The sequence below is a fragment of the Spermophilus citellus genome, assembly GCF_964194105.1.
Source record: "Spermophilus citellus genome assembly, chromosome: 6".
In the NCBI taxonomy this organism is placed as follows: domain Eukaryota; kingdom Metazoa; phylum Chordata; class Mammalia; order Rodentia; family Sciuridae; genus Spermophilus; species Spermophilus citellus.
In genome coordinates this window covers 165,174,595-165,202,588 of record NC_138187.1, presented here as the reverse complement: position 1 = coordinate 165,202,588, position 27,994 = coordinate 165,174,595, and the positions used below count along the sequence as shown (strand labels likewise).

The following is a 27,994-nucleotide window of genomic DNA, read 5'->3' as shown; positions in this document are numbered from 1 at the left end:
TGCTCGCCAGGCCGAGGCTCCAGCCGAAGGCCTGAGAGACGATTCCCAGCCCTGTTTTCATCCCCTGTGTCTGGCACGGTGCCGGGCACAGACAGGCACTGAGTGTTCACCAAAGCTGAGTTCAAGGAAGCCGGTTTGAACTGAGTCCGACCGTCTCATTTCTGAAGTGCCTGCGAAGCCTAAGATGCCACAAATCCATGATTTTGTAGGATGGTGGATCCACACTCTGAGCTTCGGTGGCCTCACCCGCAAGACAGGAGTGACCACCTCACTCTCAGGGCTCCTGGGATGGGTCAGCTCCTGAGGGGAGACACATGGAGCCCCAGTGCTTCACCACTGGCCAGCTCAGCGTTCGCCAGGTCTCCCCACGCGCCCCCAGGAGGGACGGGACAGCGGGAAAGCGCTGTTCTTCTGTCAGCATCCTTCCTGCTCCTGTTCCCTGCATAAGGGAGAGCGAAGTGTCTTCCCCTCCTGGGCCAGGGTGTCTCCTGGACCGCGCCTGGGGGTGCTGGCCATGAGCCCTGGCACAGCCGTGCTCCAGACCCCATCTGGGTCCTGCGTGGGATGGTGGGAAATGCCTCCTCCACCCCCCCACACACAGCGAAGGCCCAGCCACCTTTCCGTGACCCCTCATCACAGCCACCCCTGGGGCGCGACGCCTGAGAATGACTGTGCCCACCAGGGACTCACCACGTGAGGGACAACTATTTCTTGAAGGTTACTGCCTTGCTGTCAGAGAAAGCGTCTCTCCTGCAAGCTGATAAGCGTGGTTTACTGGGCGTGGAAGCCCTGAGACCTGTCGTTCACAACAGCTCAGCCTCAGCCAGCCCTGGAGGTGACGTCACTCGAGAGCAGCTTCTTGCGAGTTCTTTCCCAGCATTTCCTGACTCACTGCCTCCAGGTCTCCTGTCTGCCAAAGCAGACCTTGTGAGAAGGAGATTCCCCCACAGAACAGGACTGAGGGAGCCCACGCAGCACAGCGGTCAGCGTCGTGTCCTCGTTTCTGAACATGCAAGAAGCTGCTCTTGGCCCCCCAAGGAGCAGCCGGTGGGCGTCCTGGGAAATTCCCATTTTGCCCTAGATGAGCTCAGGGGAGACAATCACCTCAGGAGGACGACAGGGGTCACCGGGTGGAGCAAGGTGAGCGGCACTGGTCAACACGGGCAGTGAGTCAGCGAGCTGGCGGCTGCGTGGCCGTGTGCAGGGCGCTGGACGCGCCTGCTATGTGCCACTCACATGTGGGATTGTAATGATGAACAAGTCCACGGGACAGCCTGTGTTTGTCTCTTGGATGTGCGTTTCATGGGTTTGCAGCGAGGGGCTCAGCGTGTTGAAGTCAGAGAACCCAGGCCCTCGGTTCAACTCTGAATCCGACACTCACGGCTGGTTGGAAAGCCTTGGGCAAGTCCCTTAATCTCGAGCTTTGTCTCTGCAGACTGTGAACTGGAGGTGAGTCTGCCCTCCTGGTACTGCCAAGATTGGATGAAACTCCTGTGGGAGGCGTTCCGTGGGGTGCCTACCCTGGGGAGAGCACACTGCCGTGGCTATCACGGTGGGGTCGGGTGCTGCTGTGAGAGGCAGCAGGGCTGCAGCACCTCCCAGCTGCCCACCCAGCACCTGGCACAATGCGGACATGCAGCTCAGCAAGCCTGGATTTGCAGGGGCCAAGCACCTCACACCCTCCCCTAAGGGTGTGGGCATGGGCGTGACACACACTTGCCTGCCTCACCGAGAAGGTACCATGCTGGTAGGAGGGGCCTTCCCTGGTGGCCTGGAAGCTGTGGTGACAGGGCTCCACAGGGGTGAGACCGGAGGCCTAGGAAGCCGAGCTGGAGGTCAGGCACGGGTTGGAGAGGTTTGGGTGAACGGCTGGGAAGACGCCCCTGAATCCGGCTCCACCGGCTCTCCTCCTCTGTGAACTGCTCTCTCCCACCTCTAAACCGTACCACGGTTGCACCCCACCAGGGAAGGGGGCCACAGCAAAGCTGAGAGGAGAGACAAGAGTTTTGGTTTACACGCCCATCAGCCACAGTGCTTGAATGAATTATTTAGAAAAATAATCATCTGCTCACTCCACACCACACAGGGAGGCTGGGAGAGAGAACTCTAAGTTGGAAATTGGAAGACCACAGGCAACGGGAAGGCTGGACCCCCATGTGAGGCTCTGAGCAGGAGCCTACCCCAGCACCGCTCAGGTCTGTCCTTCAAGGGGCACTGCTGGGACATGCAGCCTGCTCCTCGTGGGAAGGCCAGGAGAAGGAGCTGCGGGCCACCTGGACAAGGCCAGGAGAGGGCAGGAGGTGGTCACCTCAGCGTTCCCCAGGCCATCAGCGTGCTGAGCAGCAGCTGTAGAGCACAAGTTGGAGAAGGAAGAGCCCGAGAGAGCCCCTGCCTGTGTCCTGGGCCCTGAGGGGCTGGAAGAGCAGCCACCCTTTCCTCTAACCTGCCCACCCAGATCAGCCCAGGGCCGCAGAACAGGAAGACCAAACGGAGAGAAAGAAGCAGCACACTGAGGTCCCCGGTCTTGAAAGGGGGCACACAGGGGAAGCCAGTGCACAGACCAGAGGAGAGGCAGAGGCCTCAGTGGAGCCTCACAGCAGGGCAGTGATGACCAGGAGTGCACAGCTCTGCCCATGGACGGCAAAGTGTGTCTCGGCATGGACACCTGCAGACTGCCCCAGGCGAATGTGCTGCCCTGGGAATGTGCCCTGCCGAGCTGTGTGCCACCCTGTGAAAAAGGAACAGCCGGGACCCTGGAGTCGGCCGACTTTCAAACCCAATGGCTGCACCTATTCCAAGAGGACCAAGGTTGCGTTTCAGACAAACAGTAAGTCAGGAACTAAGGAGAACGCTGCTGTAAGCATGACATGCATTTCTAAGCCCCAGGGAAGTGACTTCACGTCAATACCACTGGACTGGCAGCACAGCTGTGCCTGGCAGGGCCCCAGGTTCGACCTCCAGCACCACAAAAATAAGATTGATGCCTATGACTTTTCTCTCCTGAGGTGCCAGGGACAGTGGCCATTAGGCTACATAGCATGGTCCATTCTACATAGCATGGTTAACTCAGTGAGCAACCTGAGCAGGTCTGGTGGACTTGGGTCAGCACTCAGATGACAAACAGGATTTGCAAAGTGCCTTCACCCCAGCAAGGCCAGTGGTGGCGTGACAGTGACACTGGTGAGGACCACACACACCGAAAGTACAGAACCCTGGGGGGTAAAAAGCACTGAGTCCCCAATCAACACACCCACAAGGTCTTGGGGCAAGGCTGACATGTGCTTGTCTCCCAGCTGGGCCTTAAGTCTCCATTGCCTGACACCACTGTGGCTATATTGACCCCCTCCCCCGGTGTGGCCCACACTGACCCGGGGTCCCTGGTGTGACCACACTGACACCCCATCCCAGGTGTGGCCCACACTGACCGGGGTCCCTGGTGTGACCATACTGACCCCCCATCCCCGGTGCGGCCCACACTGACCCGGGGTCCCTGGTGTGACCATACTGACCCCCCATCCTGGGTGTGGCCCACACTGACCGGGGTCCCTGGTGTGACCATACTGACCCCCCATCCCTGGTGTGGTCCACACTGACCCCTCATCCCTGGTGTGACCCACACTGACCCCCGATCCCTGGTGTGACCATACTGACCCCCCATCCCTGGTGTGACCCACACTGACCCCCCATCCCTGGTGTGGTCCACACTGACCCCCCATCCCTGGTGTGACCCACACTGACCCCCCATCCCCGGTGTGGCCCACAATGACCCCCCATCCCTGGTGTGACCCACACTGACCCCCCATCCCCGGTGTGGCCCACACTGACCCCCGATCCCTGGTGTGACCATACTGACCCCCCATCCCTGGTGTGACCCACACTGACCCCCCATCCCTGGTGCGGTCCACACTTACCCCCCATCCCTGGTGTGGTCCACACTGACCCCCCATCCCTGGTGTGGTCCACACTGACCCCCCATCCCTGGTGTGACCCACACTGACCCCCCATCCCCGGTGTGACCATACTGACCCCCCATCCCTGGTGTGACCCACACTGACCCCCCATCCCTGGTGTGACCCACACTGACCCCCCATCCCCGGTGTGGCCCACACTGACCCGGGGTCCCTGGTGTGACCATACTGACCCCCCATCCTGGGTGTGGCCCACACTGACCCCTCATCCCTGGTGTGACCCACACTGACCCCCGATCCCTGGTGTGACCATACTGACCCCCCATCCCTGGTGTGACCCACACTGACCCCCCATCCCTGGTGTGGTCCACACTGACCCCCCATCCCTGGTGTGACCACACTGACACCCCATCCTGGGTGTGGCCCACACTGACCGGGGTCCCTGGTGTGACCATACTGACCCCCCATCCCTGGTGTGGTCCACACTGACCCCTCATCCCTGGTGTGACCCACACTGACCCCCGATCCCTGGTGTGACCATACTGACCCCCCATCCCTGGTGTGACCCACACTGACCCCCCATCCCTGGTGTGGTCCACACTGACCCCTCATCCCTGGTGTGACCCACACTGACCCCCGATCCCTGGTGTGACCATACTGACCCCCCATCCCTGGTGTGACCCACACTAACCCCCCATCCCTGGTGTGACCCACACTGACCTCCCATCCCTGGTGTGACCCCCACTGACTCCCCATCACTGGTGTGGCCCACACTGACCCCCGATCCCTGGTGTGACCATACTGACCCCCCATCCCTGGTGTGACCCACACTGACCCCCCATCCCTGGTGCGGTCCACACTAACCCCCCATCCCTGGTGTGACCCACACTGACCCCCCATCCCTGGTGTGACCCACACTGACCCCCCATCCCCGGTGTGGCCCACACTGACCCCCGATCCCTGGTGTGACCATACTGACCCCCCATCCCTGGTGTGACCCACACTGACCCCCCATCCCTGGTGCGGTCCACACTTACCCCCCATCCCTGGTGTGGTCCACACTGACCCCCCATCCCTGGTGTGGTCCACACTGACCCCCCATCCCTGGTGTGACCCCCACTGACCCCCCATCCCTGGTGTGACCCACACTGACCCCCCATCCCTGGTGTGACCCCCACTGACCCCCCATCCCTGGTGTGGTCCACACTGACCCCCCATCCCTGGTGTGACCCACACTGACCCCCATCCCTGGTGTGACCCACACTGACCCCCCATCCCTGGTGTGACCCACACTGACCCCCCATCCCTGGTGTGAGCCACACTGACCCCCCATCCCTGGTGTGAGCCACACTGACCCCCCATCCCTGGTGTGACCCACACTGACCCCCCATCCCTGGTGTGACCCACACTGACCCCCCATCCCTGGTGTGAGCCACACTGACCCCCCATCCCTGGTGTGACCCACACTGACCCCCATCCCTGGTGTGGTCCACACTGACCCCCCATCCCCGGTGTGACCCACACTGACCCCCCATCCCTGGTGTGGTCCACACTGACCCCCCATCCCTGGTGTGACCCACACTGACCCCCCATCCCTGGTGTGGTCCACACTGACCCCCCATCCCTGGTGTGACCCACACTGACCCCCCATCCCTGGTGTGACCCACACTGACCCCCCATCCCTGGTGTGACCCACACTGACCCCCATCCCTGGTGTGACCCACACTGACCCCCATCCCTGGTGTGGTCCACACTGACCCCCCATCCCTGGTGTGACCCACACTGACCCCCCATCCCTGGTGTGACCCCCACTGACCCCCCATCCCTGGTGTGGTCCACACTGACCCCCCATCCCTGGTGTGACCCACACTGACCCCCCATCCCTGGTGTGACCCCCACTGACCCCCCATCCCTGGTGTGGTCCACACTGACCCCCCATCCCTGGTGTGGTCCACACTGACCCCCCATCCCTGGTGTGACCCCCACTGACCCCCCATCCCTGGTGTGACCCACACTGACCCCCCATCCCTGGTGTGGTCCACACTGACCCCCCATCCCTGGTGTGGTCCACACTGACCCCCCATCCCTGGTGTGGTCCACACTGACCCCCCATCCCTGGTGTGACCCCCACTGACCCCCCATCCCCGGTGTGGCCCACAATGACCCCCCATCCCTGGTGTGACCCACACTGACCCCCCATCCCTGGTGTGGTCCACACTGACCCCCAATCCCTGGTGTGACCATACAGACCCCCCATCCCTGGTGTGGTCCACACTGACCCCCCATCCCTGGTGTGACCCACACTGACCCACCATCCCTGGTGTGACCCCACTGACCCCCCATCCCTGGTGTGACCCACACTGACCCCCCATCCCTGGTGTGGTCCACACTGACCCCCCATCCCTGGTGTGACCCACACTGACCCCCATCCCTGGTGTGACCCACACTGACCCCCATCCCTGGTGTGGTCCACACTGACCCCCCATCCCTGGTGTGGTCCACACTGACCCCCCATCCCTGGTGTGACCCACACTGACCCCCCATCCCTGGTGTGACCCCCACTGACCCCCCATCCCTGGTGTGGTCCACACTGACACCCTGTGTGTGGCCAACACCTGAACGCACACCAACACTGAGCCTCTGAGCCCCTCGCCTGCCCTCAGTAGGCCTGCAGACCTGGCCCGTCTCGGGCTCGGGTGGTTGCCCTTCCTGTTTCTAGGTCTAGAAACACCAGCCACTGTCCCCTCCGCTCCCCCACCCACACTCAGCCTCCAGGAGCCCAGGCTCTGCTTCCTGCACAGCACACCCAGAGCCCTGCTCCCCCCCAGGAGCCCAGGCTCTTCCTGTATACTAACCCAAGGCCCCTCTTGCCCCCCCCCCACTGTGCTCCTCTCTTACATGCTTTATTCGTTTTATTTTCTATGGACACAGGACTTGTGCGCATTTATCAGGCTCTCTTCCACAGCCCTACACTCGGCCAGACTGCTCAGTCCATACCATCTCTCACCCAGGACCTCTCAGTGGTCTCCCGCTCACCTCCCTCTTCCACCCTGGCCTTTCCCTGCAGCCTATGCTCCATGGAGTCAGTATGATCCTTCTAAGGTACAAGGGGCCACGTCGTCCTCTGCTCAAAGCCCTGGGGGCTCCCTCTCACTTGTAAGATGCAAGTCCTGGATCTCCCTGCTGGCTGCTGCAGGGGCCAGCGAGCTCCTGCCTCGGACTCTGCCCGGCTGGCCCCTCTGCAGCTGCCCTTGGCACAGACATGCGTGGCCAGTGTCCCGCTTTGCCAACGGTTTGCCTAAGTGTTCTCTTTAAAGTCAGGCCCTGTGGAGTCCCCATCTGAAACTGCGAACGCCGCTCCTCCTCCACGTTGCAGGCTCTGCCGGGAGCCTGGGGCCACCTCCCCACCTCCAGGCATTTACTAAGCTGCATGTTTACTGCTGCTTCACCTCTCCTTGCACCAGGACATAAACTCAAAAATGGCCAGGGTTCTCCTCCTCCTCCCTTTTTATTGTTCTGTTTTATGTGCTCCATGACCCAAAGCCACTGCTAGACCACAGGCAGGCACTCGGTCAAATTGCAGGAGCAAAGGAGGGGAGAACAGGAGCCCAGGATGTCAGCACTTGCCCTGGGCTTGTTCTGGCCCAAACCCCTCCTTTAGGTTAAGAAGCCGCGCATTGTATCCCAGAAGATGAAGTGATTTGTCCAAGAAACCACAGGGAATCGGCTTCCCGCCTCCCAGGTCTGCTGCTCCAGCCACCGCATCTGGCTGTTGTCCTCCCTCTGGAGACAAGCCTGTACTCGTGGCCCACGGCAGACCTGGCCCTGCTCCACGCCCGAGGCACCTCCCCTGGCGCCCTCCTCCTGGGTTTAAAGGGGACGCCCTGCAGCAGGACATGGCAGGGCTGGGCTGCTCTGAGCTGGAGCTTGGTGGACGCAGCCCCTCTGGGGGACTCGCTGTCTGGTCTTTCCACCCTGCCTGGTGCAGGTCTTTCCACCTGCTGTATATGCTGTACCCTGGGGTGAACCCAGGCTCTGCCCACCCAGTCTTCTGCACACAGAACTCCACCGCATGCACCTGCTGTCCCATCCTCCTTCAGGGCCGCTAATCAAGCCATTTTCATGAATAAGGAGGAAGCTGGGCGCGACAGCACTGACCAGGGCAGGTGGGGCTCTGGTGTGGCTGGGGTGTCATGTCCTCGGCATCACAGACTCTCTGTGGGGCTTGGGAAGTCACGTGCCCCTCCTGCGGGGCATCCCTAAGTTGGTAACCGTCACAGCACACCCTGCGTGGGTGGAGCCCGCGCCGACCTGGTGGAAACCCAGAGGTGTGGGTAACGGCCGGTCACCCCGCCAGGCTCTCCTCCGGGGCTGCTTGGCTGGGTTTTCATCTGAGTCAGCCGAGGACCGCGGTCAGCTCGGCTCCCTGAGACGTGCAGACCGGGAAAGGGGCCTTCTTCCCTTCAACAGGGTCTTGTCCCACATCCTCCCCCGTGTGGCCTGGGGCGCGTCTTCCCCGCAGCCCTGAACAGGTCCTCGAGGGTCTTCTGCCAATTTCGTGGCCGTGGCACCTGGGAGGGAGGCTGACACCGAGCAGCGAGGCCCCCCTCTTTCAGAATCCCCTGAAACTGCCGTTTTCTCCTCAGATGCTACTGGAAGCATCAGGTCAGAAAGAATTCCTGACGGTGTCAGTTTCAGAGCCTATGAAAACGGATCTCAAAGGCAGAGAGAAGGCACCTGAGGAGCAAGAGCCTCAGCCAACTCGTGAGCGCGGTGGGAGGAGGGGCAGCCCAGACGAGCAGGAGCCCCACCCGGTGCCGTCAGGGAGTGAGTGGAGCAGTCCAGGAACGCTCCTCGTCCCGTGGCGCAGGAGCATCCCAGAGGAAAGCTCGGCCTCCGGGAACGAGGAGCGGACCCGCAGAGCCCAGCCCGGCTGTCCAGCAGAGAAGCCCCGAGGACACACACAGGCTGTGAGGGGCAGCCCAGAAGAGGACGCCCAGGGCCACGAGGGACGTGGCTCTGGGAGGTCCGTCAGGGAGCCAGGTGCCACCTAGCAGCTCTGCTGTCCCCAGCATGTTGGCCCCACATGTAGAGTAAAAGGGTCAAAGGTCACTGCTGTGTTCAATTCCAACCCCAGGAAGGGCAGAAAGATGGAGAGGTCCCTGCCCAGGCTGCCCGGATGCTGTGAGCCCAGGCTGCCCCTTACCTGGGAGGCCCCTGGCACCAGGATCTTTTCTATGATTTAGCCCAAGCATTTCCCTGAAAATCTTGTGACTGACTGGGTCCTGGAATCCAGCTTAAAGAACCCAGAGACCTGGGTAAATGGTCACTTTCACCCTCAGTGGTGGGCAAGGTGATCTTTAGCCACCCAGACTGACAGGCCTGGATCCGCGCTACGCCACGTGGTCAGGTAATCGTCTCTGGTGATCCACGGTCCTTGTTCTTCACTCCTGAGGTGGAAAGAGGGGTCCGGGCAGGAACTGGACAGCAGATGCAGGAAGCGAAGTAGACACATTTTTATAAAAACAGACACAGTGATGCTGGGAAATCGTTCCTGTCTAGAAACCCTGGGGCTGTTAGACACGGATTTGTTTCTTTTTTCTTCTTGTTTTAAATGGTACTGGGGACTAAACCCAGGGAAGCTCGACCACGGAAAGGGCCTCACTAAGTTTCCCAGGTTGGCCTTGAGCTTACCATCCTCCGGCCCCAGGCTCCCAGGTCCCCGGGACTTGAGGTGTGAAAGGATGAAGCTGGGCCCTGTGTCAACGTGGGTGCAGAACACTGCTTCAGGGAGCATGAGGCTGAGGAGCACGCCACCTGCTGTCGGAGAGCTGGAGGTCCAGGACAGCTGCCTGGTGCAGTTCAAAGACCCGAGAGCCAGACAGGCTGCTGGGAGTCCAGGGCACGTCTGCAGGCTTCGCACGCAGAGCACACACAGCACACAGCGGGCAGGAGGCAGAGAGCCGCTCCAGCCTAACTCACTTCCCCGCTCCATTCGGCCCCTGAATGCTCCCCTGTCCTGGGGGGGCCTCGCCTCCATCCAATCCATGAATTCATGTTCTCCTCTCTTCCCCAAACACCCTCACGGAGACCTCGAGCACTGAATCTACTGTGTGAGCATCTGCTGATCTAGTCTAGTTGGCACTTAACATGAACTGTCATAGTCCCTGTCTCATGCTATGTTTAAGAATTAATCAAAACAAACCAAAGACCTAAATGTAAGAGACAAAACTTTAAAACTCTTGGAGGATAATATTGAAGTAAAATTTCACGACCTTAGCTTTGGTTGTGGTTTCTTAGATACAACACCAAAGCATCAAAGAAAAAATAGACAAATTTCACTTTACCAAAACTAAATGTGTCATACACCTGATACAAGCCTAGCATTCACAAAGGACTCTCACAACTCAGCCACAGAGATGGCCCAACCCAACAAATGCATAAGAATTGGAAGAGAGACTTTTCCAAGGAAGATACAAAAATGGCCAAGAAACATTGGAAACACGCTCACATTCAGGAAACTCCAACCACATGAAGACAGCACTCCACACAGACACAGGCACGGCTGTGGTTAGAAAGATGGCCAACAGGGAGTGCTGCAGGAGGTGGGGAGGGACTGGGCAGCTGTGGAGAGACTGGGGCGGCCAGTGTTCCCAGGGAAAGAGGGACTGGTGCAGCTGTGCTAGGACACAGCTAGGAGCTCACTAAACAGTAACGTGCAGGTCACCAGAGACCCAGGGACTGTCTAGGCATACGCCCCAAAGAATTAAAAATGATGTTGTACGAGTATGTGTGGCATCATCATCCAGATGGCCAAGCTGGGGAGACGACGCACACGCCCAGCAGCAGACAAATGGACAAGACGGTGTGCTGTAGCCATAGGATGGTGTCTCATCTTGGGATGAGAAGGAGGGCAGGCTGATACACGCTGCAACCTGGGTGAGCCTCAGACGTCGTCCTAAGAGGAAGAAGGAGACATGAAAGGCCACGTAGTCCATGATCATGTGTAGACGGAATGTCTAGTGTAGGCAAATTCAGAGTGAGAGGAACATGGCAGTGACTCCTGGGGCCAGGGACATGGAGAGCAGGGCCATCACTAATGGGCACAGCATTTCCACTGGGTGAAGGAAATTCTAGATTTACATAGTAGTTGGCACAATGCTGTGAGTATGCTGAAGCTTCCACGTTGCAGGCTTTAGAAGTGTGTTTTCTTATACACAAATTGCATTTCAGGTTCAGCATATTGGGCTTTCCTGCATAATACTTCCCCTGCACAGTACACCCCTGCACCATGCACCCCCACACAGCACATCACTGCACTGTACACCTCCCCTGTGTCGTCCCTCCACTGTACTGTGTGCCCCCTGCAGAGTACCTCCCTGTGCACCCCCTGAACAGTACCTCCCCTGTGCAGTACCTGCCCCGTGCAGTACCTGCCCTGTGCAGTACACCCCCTGCACCATACACCCCATGCACAGTGTATCCCTGCACTGTAACCCCCTCCACAGTACATTCCTGCACAGTGCCTCCCCATCTCCAGCCCCCCCCACGCCTGCCCTCCAGCCTGCAGACCCAGTGCCCCAGGCCCGTTCTGAAAGGCAGAAACAGCACCTGCACCTCCCCCATGCTTGCCCACAGAGAGGCCAGGCCAGGCCCCTCCTGCTCCAGGACCTCACACCAGCTCTGCTCTCCGGTCACCAGCCGCTCCCTCTCTGCTAGATCATTCCAGTTGCCATAAAACACGTGCTGAGGAAGGGCATCTCGTCCTCAAGGGCACCTCCCCTGGAGCTACGTGCTGACCACCGTCCACCCTTCTCCTCCGCATGCTGAGCACACCTACAGGGCTGGCACTCGCCACTTCCCCCCCACCCCGTGGCTCCCTCTCCAGTAGCAGCCTGGCTGGGCCTCCTCTCTGCAGGGCTCTGCCTGGGCTCCACCTTCTCCCAGGGCCAGCTCTGCCCTCCTGCACCCCGGGTCTCTCCTGGTCGCCAGAGCCCACCTGTCTCTGCACTGCAGTGGGCCAGCCAGCCAGCTGGACCAACGGGAGGTAGGCTTTCAGGAGTAAGTGGCGCCCCTGAGGTAGGGCGGCCCCTAGGAGGGCGTTTTGCAGGGCCAGGAGCAGGGGAGTGTGTCTCAGGCACCAGAAGGACAGGCAGTTTCCCTCAGATCTATTAGTACCCACTCCATTTAACGGGTGTTATTTTTCTGGTTTATTTTTGGGTCTATAAATGCTGCCAAGTTTCTCATTTTCCTTGGACATGTATTCCCCAGCCCTGGGGGTCCTCACTACATAAAAGTTGATGGCACCCACCTTCCTAACCCCCCTGGCAAGGACAGGCCTCTAGAGAGCCCTGTTGTCTCTCTGGGAGACTTCCTCAGATGGTGACAGTTTTCCATTTGCACAGACCTGGGATTCTGGCCACAGGAACTCTGTGAATGCATCTCTGTTAAATGTCCACCCATCCCCATTAAGGCTATTTATTGTTCTGTATCCAGAGCAACTAAACCCAAGGCTGCATCTATGCCAAAGACATGAATAAGAATTGAAAAACACGCACAGGCATCCAGATGTTCTTTGGCAATGACAAACACCCTGACATTTGGAGACATCTGGGTGACTGACCGACTTCGCCAGTGTCATCTGGAGGAGGAAGATTGTGCAGACGCAGCGTGATTACATACAGGGTAATAAACAAGCCTCCACCACCGTCCACAGGATTGCAAGCATCTGGGTGAAAGAGCTGAAGACTCCAGCCAACCCTCCAAATGTTTGGCATCGTTTAAACAAAACACTGGACGGCAGGAGATGGGCCAAAGGTACACGAAAGAGGCGGGGGGTCCCGGAGCCTTGCTGCCTGCGTGAGATCTAGTGAGTGTCCAACTCATAGCAGTGGCAAGTGATGGTCACACTGCACATTCTAGAGCCTCCTCCTCACTGGGGTCTGCAACCTACCCAGTGAGAGGCCTCAGGCTCCCTTGGTCAGGGTCCGGTCCACTCATCCTGTGCAGGAGCTCCGGCAACACAAGGGCCAAAGTTGAACGTCTGTTTCTCAATCTACCTAAAATGGGGGGGGGGGGGCCTCAGGACTTGCCAACAAAGGAAGGGGAGGCAATGCCTACCTCGCTGCCCAGGGGGAAGAGCAGGGTGCCTTGGGAACCAGAGAGCTGGCCTGAGAGCCCTGGCAGACCGGTGACCATTTTGGGATGCTGGTTCAAAGTCGCCAAAGCACATCTGAGCAAGACAATGAGAAAAGGGTATGAGTCCTCCCCAAATGAATTCAACTCTATTATTTTATTGGCAAAGGAAAGAAGCATCTTACACATGGGCAAATGAAATAAGTGTTGATCTTGGGCTCAAGAACTGTCCTAAGAGGGACGTTACCTTTTGTGTCTAAGGTGGCTCTTGGCATGGTGACAGCAGCCGTAAGAGTGGCAGTGGCATGGAAGCAAGCACCCCGGCGGCAGCATCAGACAGAGTCCACGAAGCTGCAAGAGCAAGCGGCAGAGCAGGCGCAGGGCGCACAGGGGGCACACAGAGCAGGCCGGGGACACACAGAGGAGGCATGGAGTGCACACCTGCAATACCAGCAGCTCAGGGGGCTGAGGCAGGGGGAAGGCAAGTCCCAGGCCAGCCTGGGCAGCTCAGCAAAACCTTGTCTCAGAATGCAAATAAAAAGGGCTGGGTGTGGCCCAGTGGTAGAGCAGCCCTGGGTTTAATTCCTGGCACTACAGCAGAGAGAGAGAGAGAGAGAGAGAGAGAGAGAGAGAGAGAGAGAGAGAGAGAAAGAGAGGGAGAGAGGGAGAGAGGGAGGGAGGGAGAGGGAAGAGGAGAGGAGAGAACACCTGTGGTAGAGATGGTGAATGGCAGCTGTCCTTGGAAAGGCGAGGCCTGAAGAACCTGCAGGTGCAGAGGAGCAGGCCCGAGGCAGAGGGCCCCTCTTTCCTGGCCTTGACCTCAGCCCCAACGTTCCTTTATGTGCTCTATTCCAGGAAAACAAGGATCCTGAGCCAAAGGAAACTTGAGGCATCTTGGTCTGATTTTTTCATCTGGACCATGTTAAGGAAAATGTAATAAAATTTCCACCTTTGAGCTGCCGTGCTAAGCTGTTGGGATGTCTGCTTTCTGGCTCTTCTCCTTGACATTATCTGGGAACAAATGTTTGCTAGAGTGTGAGGAGGGAGTGGAATTTGCAGACCAAAAAAGGGAAAAGACGCTGGACTCAAATAACACTCACACAGAAACATGGAGCACAACCGACAGTTGGTGATCTCACCAGCAGCTCAGCGCTGAGCCTCGTCGTGCCAGATAGCCCTCCGGTTCATGTAAATTAGAAAACCATTGTCCAAAACCAAAGGACTTTCTCCAGAAATGTCTGGCTCTGGATCAGCCATCAAGAGAGCGGGAAGAAGCACCCACCCAAAGGCCCCTCGGATGCTGGGACACACAGCGCCCTGCAGACTGGCCAGCGCCGCAGCCCACTGCGCTAGCAACGTCTCCGACCAGATGCTGGCTGTCCCCGCCTCGCTGGAGGGGTTCTGTCAACATGCATTGTTTCTGAGAGAAGCTTGAGGCCAGGCGTCTCTAAGTCCTATAATTAGAAAAAGTAAAGAAAGGAGGGCACTGCACAGGGTTTTGACTCACCACTGTTACACAGAGGCCCCGTGGGTGACAGAGACGTGACTCGCACCTATACATGGCTCCGACGTAGGTCCTCACATGCTGAGCCTCACATTCCCCTCAGCAAGGGCAGGTTTGGACCCTGTGGCCGCAGGGCTCTGCAAGGCTTCTCTAGGGGTGGACAGCTGAGCCACCACGGGTGCGGCTTCCTCTACGTGCTCCATTCATTCTGCACATTCTAGAGCCTCCTCCGCCCTGGGGTCTGCAACCTACCCAGTGAGAGGCCTCAGGCTCCCTTGGTCAGGGTCCGGTCCACTCACCCTGTGCAGGAGCTCCGGCAACACCAGGGCCAAAGTCCAATGTCTGTTTCTCAATCTACCTAAAATGGGGGCCTCAGGACTTGCCAACAAAGGAAGGGGAGGCGATGCCGTTGTCCAAAACCAAAGGACTTTCTCCGGAAATGTCTGGCTCTGGATCAGCCATCAAGAGAGCGGGAAGAAGCACCCACCTCTGCGCTGGCGGTGTGCGGAAAAGAAGGTGGCGAGGATGGAGTGCCCTGGTCCAGTCTTGGAGTGGTGGCCTTAGGAAGTCTGGGGATCTCCCTGAACAGGTGTGGACGAATGCCGTGTGCAATTTCAAGGTATCCACCAGGAGCTCCTCTGTGATTCCCCTGCAGAACCCGCCTCTCAGGTCCTGTTCACTAACATGTAACTGTGGGAAGACCCACAGGAGGGCGGGGCATGAAGAGGTCCCCGTCTTCCTGGGAGGCAGCAGGTACCAGCAGGGGCACTGCAGAGGTCTTGTTGTCATAGACCCAGGGACCTACAAGCTCACATGTGGCTTCCATGAGAGCATCCTACATCCAGGGTGGAGTCCAGCCGGGATCTTAGTACCAATGCCACTTCCCCTGTGGCTGCCCACGATGGGACCCCGAGTGGAAACCTGACTCACAGAAACCAACCAGTTCCCTCCCCGAGAACCTGAAGTCGGCCTTGAGAGGCAGGAAGTGGCCCTGCTGTGTCCAACTGAGCTGAGGTCATCCAGAGTTGGAGTCCCCGGAGACGAAGGTCCTGGAGCAAGGCTCAGCTGCCTGGGGTGGGGAGAGAGCGGGAGGGGCAGGGGGAGAGAGAGGCACAGAGACCACTTCTGCAGACCCCCCAAGCCCCACCAGCCCCCCACTCTGGCACCCGGGCTCTCTCTTAGGCTAGGTTTATGTTCATTGTAACTAAGAAACTTCGTCCTGTGGGGGTCAGCAGGAAGGAGCGCAGGGTGCCACATTCAGGGGGGGGTGTGCTGAGCACTGCCCAAGTGCCTGTGCTGGGGAGGTGGAGCTGAACCCAGCCCTACCCCCACCAGCACCACCCAGCACAGGTCTACCTGCCTGAGGAAGGGGTGCCTGTTTCAAATCTGCTGGGAGGCGCTGCTGGCCAGCTTCAGCCCCGTAAGACAGCTGTGTGGTTGCAGTGTACCGCCACCCCACGGCTCCGCCAGCACCGCCCTGCCTCCCCCACGGGGCCTCTCCCAGCCAACCTCAGTCTGCGGGTGCTTCCTACCATCCTCCCATCTTGATTTTCTGCTTAGATTTCACTCCAGGCTAGAATTTCTCAAGACATATTCTGGGAACTTTGTCCTGTGTGATAAATATCCCGTGGGCACCCCCACGTGCCCGTGAGCTCCTGGCATGTAAGCCCGAGAAGAGCGGCACAGTCCGTCTTCCCCCTGGGAACAGGCAGCGCACACTCCTCAGTCTCTGGAGTCTCTGGCAAGTCCTGCAGGTGAGACACCAGCCGACTGGAGGAGGGCCGAAGCTCAGCACTTCCCCAGAAGACAGCCGGCTCAGGCCTTTGTTCTTCTGCAGCAGGCAATTCATCTTCTTCCGCTTGAGACACGTCCTTGGACGTCCCTTTCCCCATCCACTGAGTTCCCACACCTTTGTCTTCGCGGTGCCTAACGCAGAAATGCGTCTTACACTTAGCACATAGACGCTTCACGAGGGAAGGACCGCGGACATGGCTAAGCGGCCTGTACCAGAGGACCATTTTTAAACACTCAAGCTCGCACTTGGGGTGTCGGATATCTGTGTGTTGCGTGGGCACAGCCTGGTGTCTGGGTGACTGGCGCCCAGGGCCGTGGACACCCTTCCCCGCAGCCTCAGCGGGGTCCTCATTAGCAGAAGAGGCGGAGTGGCCCTGCTGCCTCTCATCTCAGCTTGTGCCCTGTCAGGACTGATCAAGATCTCCCTTGCTCAATTCGTGGGCCGTCATTATTTCAGGACCTGAGATAGGAAGGCAGTAGATTTTATGTGATTAGCTGCTGAGATAAACGTTAATTAGTTTTCAATTTCCATAAAGTACCCCACTGACAGAAAGATTTGTTAAGTAAGTTAATGGCTGTAGATGATGGTTCCAAAATTGGGACGGGGGATGAGGCGCCATGGGGACCAGGGCTGAGGACGGGTGGGCACCAGGCAGGCTCAGCCCCAGACACTAAGACAGAATGCCGATGGAGGCTGACGGACCGCCCCATGTCCCGGGAGTCCACACCGTCTGGAGGCTTGGAACTGCAGGGGAGGAGGCCAGGACTCGAGTGGTGCTCAGCCTCTGAGAAAAAGCACAGTGGAGGCCGACGTCCAGGAATCAGGGTGCCCAGCTGCACTGGCCCCAGTGTGAAGTCCAGAGAAGGCCCGGTTCTGTGTCAGCCCAGAAGACAGGGGAGTCCCCGGCTCTCCCTCAGGTCCTGCTCCTTGTTCTGAGTGAGCAAGGACAAGAGAAGAAAGCAGCCAGGCCCGGTCAGGGGGTCTCCTGGCCCCGATGGCCCAGAAACGGCCGAGGCCCGGGAGGCCGGAACCCTGCCTTCCTCCGCCCACGCTCTGGACAAGCCTCCTGTTGTGGGAGCCTCGGCCCATCTTTAGGAGAGTGGAGGGGGAGGCAGTGAACCCTCCATTACCTCGTGCTGAGACTTTCAGAATCCACCACAGAAGCGCTCCAGGCCTCACCGGACTGCTGGTCTGCAGGGTGAGCCGCTGGCCTAGGACGGGAAGCCTCTGCGTCCCACGATGAATTCTAACACTTCTCTCCACACCCTGCTGCTGCACTCGGGCTTCTCGCCAGATCACGCCAAGCTCTGAGTAACGGGCCACACCCAGCCCTCTCGCATGTCCACTGGGCCCCCGCCAGGCATCTCCCTGTGCCTGGGGTGGGGAGGTTGCCAGGCCACCAACACACTGTCCTTTCTACTCCCAGAGAGTCAGGCCCCTCCGATCCCTTTTCCTCCAACACCACAGAGTGAACGAAAGTTCCCCAGAAAGACGCCGGCCGACCCCGGCTGAGTCAGTGTGGCCCTCCTGCACCAGCCTCCACCCCAGACAGCAGGTCAGATCCTCGTGGGACCAGAGCCTCCAAAGCCAGCCTCCAACACGAGGGTCCCTGTCCTCACACACGTCAGGCAGCCCCTTAGCCCACTCCTGCTGGGCCCAAGCACCAAGCTGCCGGGGTGGAGTTTGGCCCACATGGGGGAGCTGAGGAATTTGAAGGAAGGTGGTCAGGGTAGGTGTGTCCAGGGGACAGGCCTGCACTCGGTCGCCAGGATTCCGTCCCACTCCAGCACTCCTAGCTCAGCCAGGCCCCCGTGGATACAAGAGACCACGGCAGTTCCCATGGAGGGCACCTGGATGACTGCTGGAGAATGGTGCCGGAGGCATGGGCCAGCATCACCCGTGATTTCCCAAGAATCCTCATTTTCCACATCTGGGATGAGCACCTGTGTATGGAGCTCAGTAAGGAAGCCCCAGGGGAAAGAGAAATAGAGGAGATCTCCCCTCTTTGCAGCAACAAAATGGAGAGATGAAGGAGGAAACGTTTCACTAAATCACAGGAAAATTAGCCCTCGTTGCCAGAACTGGTGATTTACAAGGAGCGATTCTTCACCCTGATAATTCACTCTGCACTTAAACCTCGATGTTCGATTTTTTGTAATGGAATTTCTAAAAGTCAAGGAATCTGTATAAAGCTGAGGTTTAGAACACAGTTTGTCTTCACAGGAAGAGATAGTATCAGGAAAGATTCTCTTCTTTGTTTTTATGTCTAACACAAAGAATGAGAAGCGTAAGACCCAGCTGGGGGACCCACAGTGACAGTGCATTCCTGGGCTTCCTCTACTCACAGGGCCACGGGCACCAGCAGAAAGGTGACCCCTTGCCATCCGCCTCCTGAAACTCCCACTACAGATAAGTGACCATGCGTGACTGCACAGAGCTAACTGAGTGGACGCTTCTGAAAGAGAAACTCCACACCATTTTCAAACTCGACCTCTTTTTCCCCACGACCCCTGTTATGGCCAGTATAATTGAGCCCTCTGTCTGGGGGGCCAAGGAGCAATGGGACGGCTGTGCTGGCCGTCATCTGTCCCTCATTCTGAGCAGCCAAGCACCTTTCTGCACCCTACTCTCCCCCAGCAGTCTGACCTGCTTCCACTGTGGAGTATGATCGACACAGGGCGTGTGGCTCCCCAGGGACCCTAGCAGTCACAGGAGAGAGTGTGACTTGGTGATTCACAATGGGAAACATGCATTTGGCCTTCCCATTGCTGACCCAGGGCTGATAAAGCCCGGGGGTTCCTCAGTGACGAGAGAGGTGAAGGCAAACAGCACCCTCCCTGTTCATGGAGCCCCTGCACCAGCTGAGCCCCCGGCCTTGCGGCCTCTTCCAAGAGCCCTAACCCGGGGCTGGCTGCAGGGGGAGCAGCCCTGGATAGAAGGCGGGAACCTTCAGACCCCTCCCCAACCCACACCTCCACGGAGGGAGAAGGGCTGGAGACGACTTCCCCAGTGAGCAGGACAGTCGTGCCAGCGTACTGGAGCCTCCAGGAAACCCAAGAGGACAGATTCACTGACTGTTGGACACACACCGTGCCGAGGGAGCCCAGAGAGGGCCTGGACGTGCCGAGCACCTCCCAAACCTCGCCCTGTGCATCTCCTCATCTGGCTCTTCCCGCGTCGCAGTCTTTACGACAAACCCGACATGGAAGAACAAACCTTTCCCAGGTCTGCGAGCTGCCCTAGCAGTGAGTGAGCTTGAGAAGGAGTGGCCCCTCCACCGGTCAGAAGTACAGGGGCCATCTGGACTGGAGAGAGGCCTCTGAAGTAGGCAGAGGCTGAGTCCCCCACCTGTGGGGCCTGAGGACCTCTCCCAGTCACAGATTGCAGGACACCCCTCTGGTATCTGCAGAGACGAGAATTGCTGTGGGAGGAAATCCCTCCTCCCCTGGTGCCAGGAGCAAGGTGTGAAGAGCAGGTGTGGGTGCTAGGTCAGTGTGGTAACTTGGTGGCCACTCAGAACAAAGCAGCCTGTGCGGGAGTGGTATCTCAATGAAGACTCCTTCAGCGGCCCTTTTAAATCTGCCTCCTTGGGTGGTGCCTGCCCCGCCTGATCTGACAGTGGGTACAGAGGACTGGGGCCAGGGTTCGCTTTTTCTTTTCAAGAGGGAGGAATAAGGTCAGGAGGCTCATTCCTCTGCTGCCTTCATGTGCACTTGCTCCAAGCTGGCCGTGCCCCTCAACACAGCTGGGCTACCAAGGAGAATCCACATGAGCTCTCCAACTCCAGTTGCTCCCAGTGGACTTAAAAGTCTCTCATCCGGGAGGCTGCCTGGGGGGCGATACATTCCTAGTCCCTGCTGGCTTGGCCATGAAGCCACTGCTGACCTGGGGCATGATGGTGAGGCTACTGGGGTGTTTCTTTAAGGGTCTGAACCACGTTTTTGCCAAAACTTTCCCCTGGGGCCTGCCGATGTCCCCTGAGTGAGGCCTGGTACAGTGGGCACACTTGTGGTTCCAGCCACTCTGGAGGCTGAGGCAGGAGGATGGCGAGTTTGAGGCCAGCCTGTGCAACTTGGTGAGACTCTGTCTCTCCGTGGTAGAGTGCCCTGGATGCAGTCCCCAGGACTGCCGTAAGAACACATTCCCTGGTGACTGGAAGGGGACGGGAAGCCCTGGCCTCCCCGACTTCAGGGGGCCTGTCCCCTTCGCTGCCTCGGCCTTCCTTTCTGATTCTGCTCAGCTCTGCACGCGGATCTCTTGAACATTTGAGGAACAAGGAGAACTTGGCCCGGACTCCCTGGTCTCCCGCGACCCCCGCTCATGCGCCAGGACAGGAAGCCGCCGACCACACAAGGAGTGGACATGGAAAGAGGTGGTGTCCGCGTCCCTGGGAGCCTCTGCCCATTCCCAGGGCCGGGTGAACGCCCTCCCCTGTGCGCCTGTCCCTGCCCACCTGTCCCCCTCCACCCAGGAGAGACAGCCCTTCTCCGCTCTGTCACCGAAGGAAGCCTCTCTCCTCAGCTTGTCTCCTCGGGGTGAGCCTCCAGCCTGGGGGGCCCCTCGGGGTCCCATCCGCCTGGCTCTGCTGCCCTCCTTCACCCTCAGGCCTGCTCTGTGGCTGCCTGCCCAGGTGCCCCACACACACACACGCCCCCACACTCTCCTGATGTGAGGTGCCCTCTGCTTCTCCTCCATACGGCTCTGAGCTCGACGGTAAGGGAAGGAGAGACTGGATGTGGAGAGCATCCCAATGCAGCTACGTGGCTCCCTGGAGCTGGCCCTAAGCACTTCCAAACTCCTAACTCGTGGGATCTGAGGTCACTGATGCTTACTGGTCGAAGCTCGTAAGTCTAAAGTGACTTTTTCATTGTTTGCCATACCGCGGACTGAACCCAGGGGCACTTGCCCCCGAGCTACACCCCCAGCCCTTTTCATCTTTTGAGACAGGGTCTCACTAAGTGGCCCAGGCTGGCCGGGAACTTGTGGTCTTCCTGCCTCAGCGGCTGGGGTTACAGGGGTGCAGCACTACCACACCCTGCTGAAGTTGTTTGCTCTAAACAGAAGGCCTCTGATGTCCCCGATACAGCTAAGAGAACCTGGATGACAGCAGAGCTTGGTGGACCCTGGGGCTCACGGTGTCGGCCACTGCACTGAGCCTGCCCTTAACCTCCTCCATTCCCTGCGAAGCCGGTACTGCTGTGGCCTCACTGAAGAGCTTGGGAGCCAAGACACACTGAGCCCACCATGTCCCACGGAGCCCAGAAGCCCATTCTTCACATTAACCCTCTGAAGTCAGAGGACCTCTCCCGGTCACTGAGGCCACCCAGCTGCTGGAATCAGGCAGCAATTTGATATGACGGCAGCGTGCCCAGGGGTGCAGCTGTGTCATCCCGTTCCTACTGTGACTGCTTCACCTGGGTTACAAGCCTCGAACTGACCGGCTGCCTGAAGTGTTCCCAACAGTATACGATGACTTGGCTTCAAAACTCAGAGTCATCATACAGACAAAGATATGAAACTAGAGCCGCAGACCATACATTTTATATTTGAGAAGTAAACATCACTAGGAAAATAAACGCAGGTCAGTTTTTTTCTTGCAAAACACCAGCCCAATCCCTTTTTTCTCCACATTTTTTTTTTGGTGCACGTAGTTGCACATAACGATGGGATTTGTTGTTACATATTCATACTTGCACACAGTACGACATTTCCCGACCTTGCGCCTCCTCCCTCCCTCCCTCCCACCCCCTCCCTACCTTTCCTTTCTCCTCTCTAGCTTCTGCGTATGAGAGAAAACATACACATCTGGACCTTCTGAGTTTGACTTGTTTCATTTAACATGATGGTCTCTGGTTCCACCCATTTTCCTGCAAATGCCAGAATTTCCTTCTTTATGGCTGCATACAGCTCCAATATGCACCACATTTTCCTTATCCACTCTTCCATTGATGGACACCGAGGCTGGTTCCCGAGTTGGGCTGCTATGGGTTGTGCCGCTGTAAACATGGACTGCCTATCATCACTGTCGTAAGGTGACTTTGATTCTTCAGAGTAAGTTCCTAGAAACCGACCCAGTCCTTTATGGGACCTAAGAAAGGTGATGTCCTTGGACAGCTGAAGGCATTTCTCAGGTTCCTGAGACGCAGGCAGAAGCCTGGTCCACCCTGTGCTGAGGGAGGCTCGGCGCTAACTGCCCAGATCCCCTGGAGAGACACGGCGGTGTGTGGAGGCTGAATCCAGACACTGCTTCCTGGTGGCCCTGGCAGCATGCTCCTGTGCTCTGCAGGGCCGTGTCTTCTGATCCAGGGTCTTTCCATGTTCCCAGGTGGGGTGGACCTGTGACAAGACTCCAGGGTTCACGCTGCCCTGCGGCTCACTAGGGCCTGGCCGACAAGTTGTCAAGCATTGACGACTTGAGAGGAGAGCCAGGCACAGACGCTCTTTATCATCAGGTACGGCTGATACGGAAGCCGAGTTGTGCAGAGCACTTCCAGTCCCTGATTCCTGGTGTCTGCGTGGGGTCTGGCTTGGTATCCCGGGCGCGGCCAGGAAGCACCCCTGTCTGAGGCACTCCCTGAACTCCCTGTCCAGCTCCTCAGAAGCAGGGTGGAGGGGACCCCTCCTTCTCCCTAGCCACTTGTCCACTGTTTACAGAGGACGGAATCCAATGGCTCCTCAGCTCAGTACCTGCTTCCCTTCTACAGAAAGGAGTCTGGCTGCCACCGCCTCAGCCTCAGCTTCCTCCACCTCCTCCCCCTCCTCCTCCTCCTTCACCTGTTCCAGCTCCACCTCCTCCTCCTCCTCCTTCACCTCTTCCACCTCCTCCTCCTCCTCCTTCACCTCTTCCACCTCCTCCTCCTCCTCCTTCACCTCTTCCACCTCCTCCTCCTCCTCCTTCACCTCTTCCACCTCCTCCTCCTCCTCCTTCACCTCTTCCAGCTCCACATCCTCCTCCTCCTCCTTCACCTCTTCCAGCTCCACCTCCTCCTCTTCCTCCTTCTCCTCCCTTCTCCTCCTCCTTCTTTCTTTCTTCCTCATCTATTTACCTCTCATTTTGTGAGCATCTCAACATGGAAGGCCTCCAGATTGCACAAAACTTTTCCTCTTACTGATTTTCAGGTGTTTAATGTTGAATATGTATTATTTTGTAATCAATATTTCATGGATTAAAAACAAATTAATGCCTTCTATTTCCTTTATTGGAATTAAATGCTGCCTTTCCAGAACTTCCAAGCTAGTAAAGGAAACAGATAGTTGTTGAAATACTTATTTAAATAAGCTCTGCAAAGAAGGATGACTCACTTGGTGGAGTAGCATGGAATAAAATTGGAAAGTCCTCTGTGGGAAAAGAAGAAGGCTGGAGGACACGAGGCTGCCGGGTAAGAGTGACAGCTGAGACTGTGACATGTCCACAGCTCGAATGCAGGTGTGGAGAGCTTGGCGGACAGAGAGGAGGACTGGTGCGGAGCCAACCCCCACCAGCGTCCACTCTACCACCTCCCACTCTCCTGGATGGGGCTGTCCTATTGGCAGTCCCCAGGGCCAGTAGCAACCTGTTCTGCTGCTGGCCTTCCTGTCCCCTGCTAGGAGGGGAGGTGGCAGGGAGAGGAACAGCACACGTGCTGGGTCACCGTGTCCACGGTCCCCACTGGGCAGGAAAGGAGGGCACTGGGAGGCGTTGGGTGGACTGAGGCTTGTTGTCAGGACCTTGACGTTATGCGGCTGGACAGAGGGGTGTCGGTGCGGATCATTCTCAGCGCTCTCCACACTGACAACGCACTGAACATAGTAGGGACAGGGCTGGCGGGCACAGGCCCCTGGATGGTCATAGTGGATGATTCCCATGATGGAATTAAATGCCAGCCCAGCTCCTCTGCTCCCCGGGGACACAGAACTCCTGTCCCCGGCCTCAACCCAGGGTGACACCAATACGCGATTGTCAGATTCCTCCCTCCCTCCCACCGGCGACCTCAGACAGCGTTCAGGAGGCTGCGCGTGGCTCCATCTGTGGAGAGGGACCTGTGCAGGTCCCCGGCTGGCCCTGCTTTACTCCCCTCAGGCTATCTGTGCCTCTTCCCACACCAAAGCCCAGGCCTGACCTTCATTAAGGGAGAAGGTCAACGTTTCCCTTCCTGCATAGGAGGATGTAGCAATGCACCGAAGTGAGAACCAACAGGTGAGCCTTGTCCCAGGACGCCATGAAAGGCAGTAGGGAAGGGTCCATCCCACCCGGTGGCCATGCCTTGGGCACTGAAGGTCCAGCACGGGTCTGCAGGACGGGGTTTAACACCGACCCCACGCAAGTGTGTCAGAGTTCAATTCAAATAAAGGAAGAGAAGGTATTAATTTGTTTTTAATTCATGAAACATTACATATTCAACATAGAACACCTGAAAAAAAACAGTAAGAGGAAATACTGTGTGTAATCCACCATTCCAACGTAACCACTGTGAGAATGTTGTCTTTCAACCATGTTTTCATGATGCTTTGTAAGGCAATTAACTTTAAAAATCTCCCGTGTAGACAATGTCCTGTGAGCACATGTGGCTTACTGTTAGCATCCACGTGAGGCCATCCAGAAGCACTTAGCACATGAATATTCACTGCGGAGGTCGGCCTCAGTACACATGATGTCACCTGTGACTGCAGAAGTCAGGTAGGAAGACAGTGGTGTGCAAGACATGGGCTCTGGGCTCTAACTCTGTGACTCTGCGTTTCCCAGAGTCCTCTTGGGCACGATTCTGGGCCAGAACGTCCCTAGGACAGGGAGGGCAGGTGAGCCTGCCTGGCTGAGTCCATGCAGATCCCTGTGTGCTAGGAGCCACAAGCAAATAATATGATGCATGGCACCTTTGGTTGTAAAGTGACGCCAGCTAGCCACTGAGATGAGATGATTATGTTAAGATTTACATTCATATGGAAATTGGGCTCCTGCTGTTCACCTTGGCCTGCTACTGGACTCATGTTACGGGACTCCTGGACTCCTGGAGAGTTCCCATTGGTTGGGGAAGGATAGTAGGAGGAAATTCCGGGGGGAGGCCCGCGCCCCCCCCCCCCCCCCGTTTTGTTCCTGCTTGAGTGGCTCGTGATTCTGTGCCCAGCCAAGACTGCGGCACCTGTGGACAACAGACTCAGAGGTGCCTTGCCAGCCCTCGCTGCCCCTCTTGCCCTCACGCCCAGCTTCTTGGCAGCAGACCACAGAGGCGGGCACCTGGGGCTCTCCATGAGCTTCCCGACATGGTCCTGCTCTGGCCACTTTCCACACTTGGATTCCTGGGATCCCTTGAGACGTCAGACTTGTCCGCCAGCTCGGGCTCTTCCTCTGACCCTGTCATTCCCAGGCCATACTTCCACAAACTTCTCTCACATTGTGTTAAACGTCATTTTTGTGATAAAAGCCTTTCTCCATTAAGTTCTGAGCCTGAAATGATGGGTATTTGTTCCAGGTAAACAGGACCTAGGGATTGGGAATCTCTGAGCCGATTCTGCTTCTCGTTGTAAATGGAGACATGAATAGTAGCTGTCCATGGGATACATAGCAAGACAGCTATTTATCCATCCATGGTGGCCAGGTGTGCAGGTACATGCCTGTGGTCCTGGGGACCGGGGAGCCTGAGACAGGAGACAAGGCTTTGAGTGACCAAGTTGGGAGGACATAAAACATCTTGGTGGAAATAAAGAGTATAAAACAATGGGACTGGCTATCTGCAGCTAAGCATACTGCAGAGGGCAGAGAGAGAAACTAAGGAGCTCAGAACTTCACATTCCCAGGCCCAGGAACAGACTCAAAAACATCCCTAGCTGCCCTAAAAGTAACTCTTCTCTCCGAGCATCCAGCTGAGACAGTTGAAAAAAACCAGTGTGACCCAAGGGTTGGCCGATCTCAATGCAACTGAACTGAGGAGCTCACGGAATGTCTTTGGTGAAACTTAGAGTAGAACACCCACATCTCCAGTGAAGATACACGAGTCGAATCAAGCAGAGCCAAGGACCCGCGTCCCCCTATCATGCCAAGGATGATTGTGACCAAATGGAGCCTTCCCCCCGCTCTGAGGAATGAAGCTCCTTCCCTGAAGAACCTGCCTTGCAGGGAATTCCGATCGCCCCCAAGACTTTCCCTACAACTCTTCTTCTCTCTGAGGGCTATATCCAGACTCATGTTCCAGCAGGCACCAAGCAGCTCTGTAGGACTGTAGCCAGGAGGTGTCACGCACAGTGGGCAGCACCTTCTGGCAGGGATGTGATCAGACATTCAGGAAAACATGCACGAGGAAGGGCCTAAGACTGGGACAAGGATGAGGGGATGCGATTCGACCTGCATGGACCTCCTGACCCCGGCGAGTGGAAGAGTGACGGTTCCAGGTCCAGTGCATTGGGCCAGGTAACGAAGAAACCCCCAAGAGCATGTCAAGACCAATGCCAATGGCACGCTGTCTACCTGAGGGCACTTCAGAGCAAATGCAGTGCATCAGCCTATCTCACTGCAGGTCTTCAGCAGTCATAAGATCAGCCTTTTGAAACTGAAGAGATACTCCTGGCAAGAAAAGGATCTATTTTGCTCAAAGACTAGATACTGCAATCTTTATGCCGTGTATAGTGTCCTATAAATACCTACTAGGTCCAGGTCATTTATTTCACAGCCTTTCAGATTTTTCATCTAGTTGTTTTATTACCCAGTGAAAGGAAAGTGACCACAACACTCGGAGTGACCAAAAGATCTTTATTGCAGCAGTGCAACAAAGAGAAAAGAAGGAAGGAGAGAGAGAGAGAGAGAGAGAGAGAGAGAGAAGAGAAGAGATGAACAGGGAGAGAGCAAGAGCAAGAGAGAGACAGAGAGCGCGCGCAAGAAAAATAAAGAGAGCAAGAGAGAGAGAGAGAGAGAGAGAGAGAGAGAGAGGGAGAGAGAGAGAGAAGAGATGAACAGGGAGAGAGCAAGAGCAAGAGAGAGACAGAGAGCGCGCGCAAGAAAAATAAAGAGAGCAAGAGAGAGAGAGAGAGAGAGAGAGCAAGAGAGAAAGAGCAAGAGAGAGAGGGGCCTGGCAGGAGGGAGTTTTTATAGCCCAAATCTAATGGGGCCTCTGGGTCTGCAAGCTGCCTTGTTGGCCCAAGTGGGGTTGAGTGCTCAGCCTTGAGCGGGACTTGACACAAACAGGTGATAAAGGACCAGATAGAGGGGGGTTTGAGTGTGTGGGCTATTTTGCATCCAACATCTGTTCAGCCTGCCCTGCAGACAACACAGTTCAGCCTGCTCTGCACCCAACACCCAGAATGAAATGTTAAGATCCCAAAATATAATTTGTACTTTTTATTAACATAATAATGTTAAATTACAGATACCAAGTGAAACTTCATAGCAATAAATTTAAGTTAGATGAAATAGACAAATTCTACTAAATATCACATATCAAAACTGACACAAGAGATAAGAAAAGTGTAAGTAGTCATATCTACTTTAAGTACTAAATTGATAATTTTGAAAACACTTTTCCATAAAGAAAATACCATATCTAGATATTTCAGTGGTGAATTCTATCAAATATGCAAAAGAGGAGATAATCAAAATCTTATGTAAGCTTTCAGGAAATGTAGAAGGAAACTCAATTTCCTTTTAAGGCTCACATAATTTTAATAATAAAATCTGATAAAATATCA

The 27,994-nt window shown here is 56.8% G+C and overlaps 1 protein-coding gene across 7 annotated transcripts; it reads right to left on the bottom strand.

Annotated features, from left to right (window-relative positions):
* Nucleotides 1-7,398: 7,398 nt before the first annotated feature.
* Nucleotides 7,399-16,453, bottom strand: LOC308651053 (uncharacterized protein). Of its 7 annotated transcripts, XM_081297746.1 has the most exons (9): nt 14,551-16,453; nt 14,328-14,444; nt 14,144-14,224; nt 13,993-14,054; nt 13,752-13,889; nt 13,029-13,140; nt 12,467-12,549; nt 9,603-10,866; nt 7,399-9,358 (listed from the first exon to the last, which is right to left on the bottom strand). In XM_081297746.1, exons 1-8 carry the CDS (start codon nt 14,602-14,604, stop codon nt 10,800-10,802), a joined length of 714 nt encoding a protein of 237 aa, XP_081153872.1. In that variant the 5' UTR covers nt 14,605-16,453; the 3' UTR covers nt 7,399-9,358; nt 9,603-10,799. The 7 variants fall into 7 exon arrangements, 1 of the variants encoding a protein (XP_081153872.1); XR_014022473.1 differs by lacking the exon at nt 13,029-13,140 and adding an exon at nt 12,862-12,967 and having other exon boundaries at nt 13,752-14,497; nt 14,597-16,453; XR_014022474.1 differs by lacking the exon at nt 13,029-13,140 and having other exon boundaries at nt 12,467-12,967; nt 13,993-14,497; nt 14,597-16,453.
* Between the last annotated feature and the right edge of the window lie 11,541 nt (nt 16,454-27,994).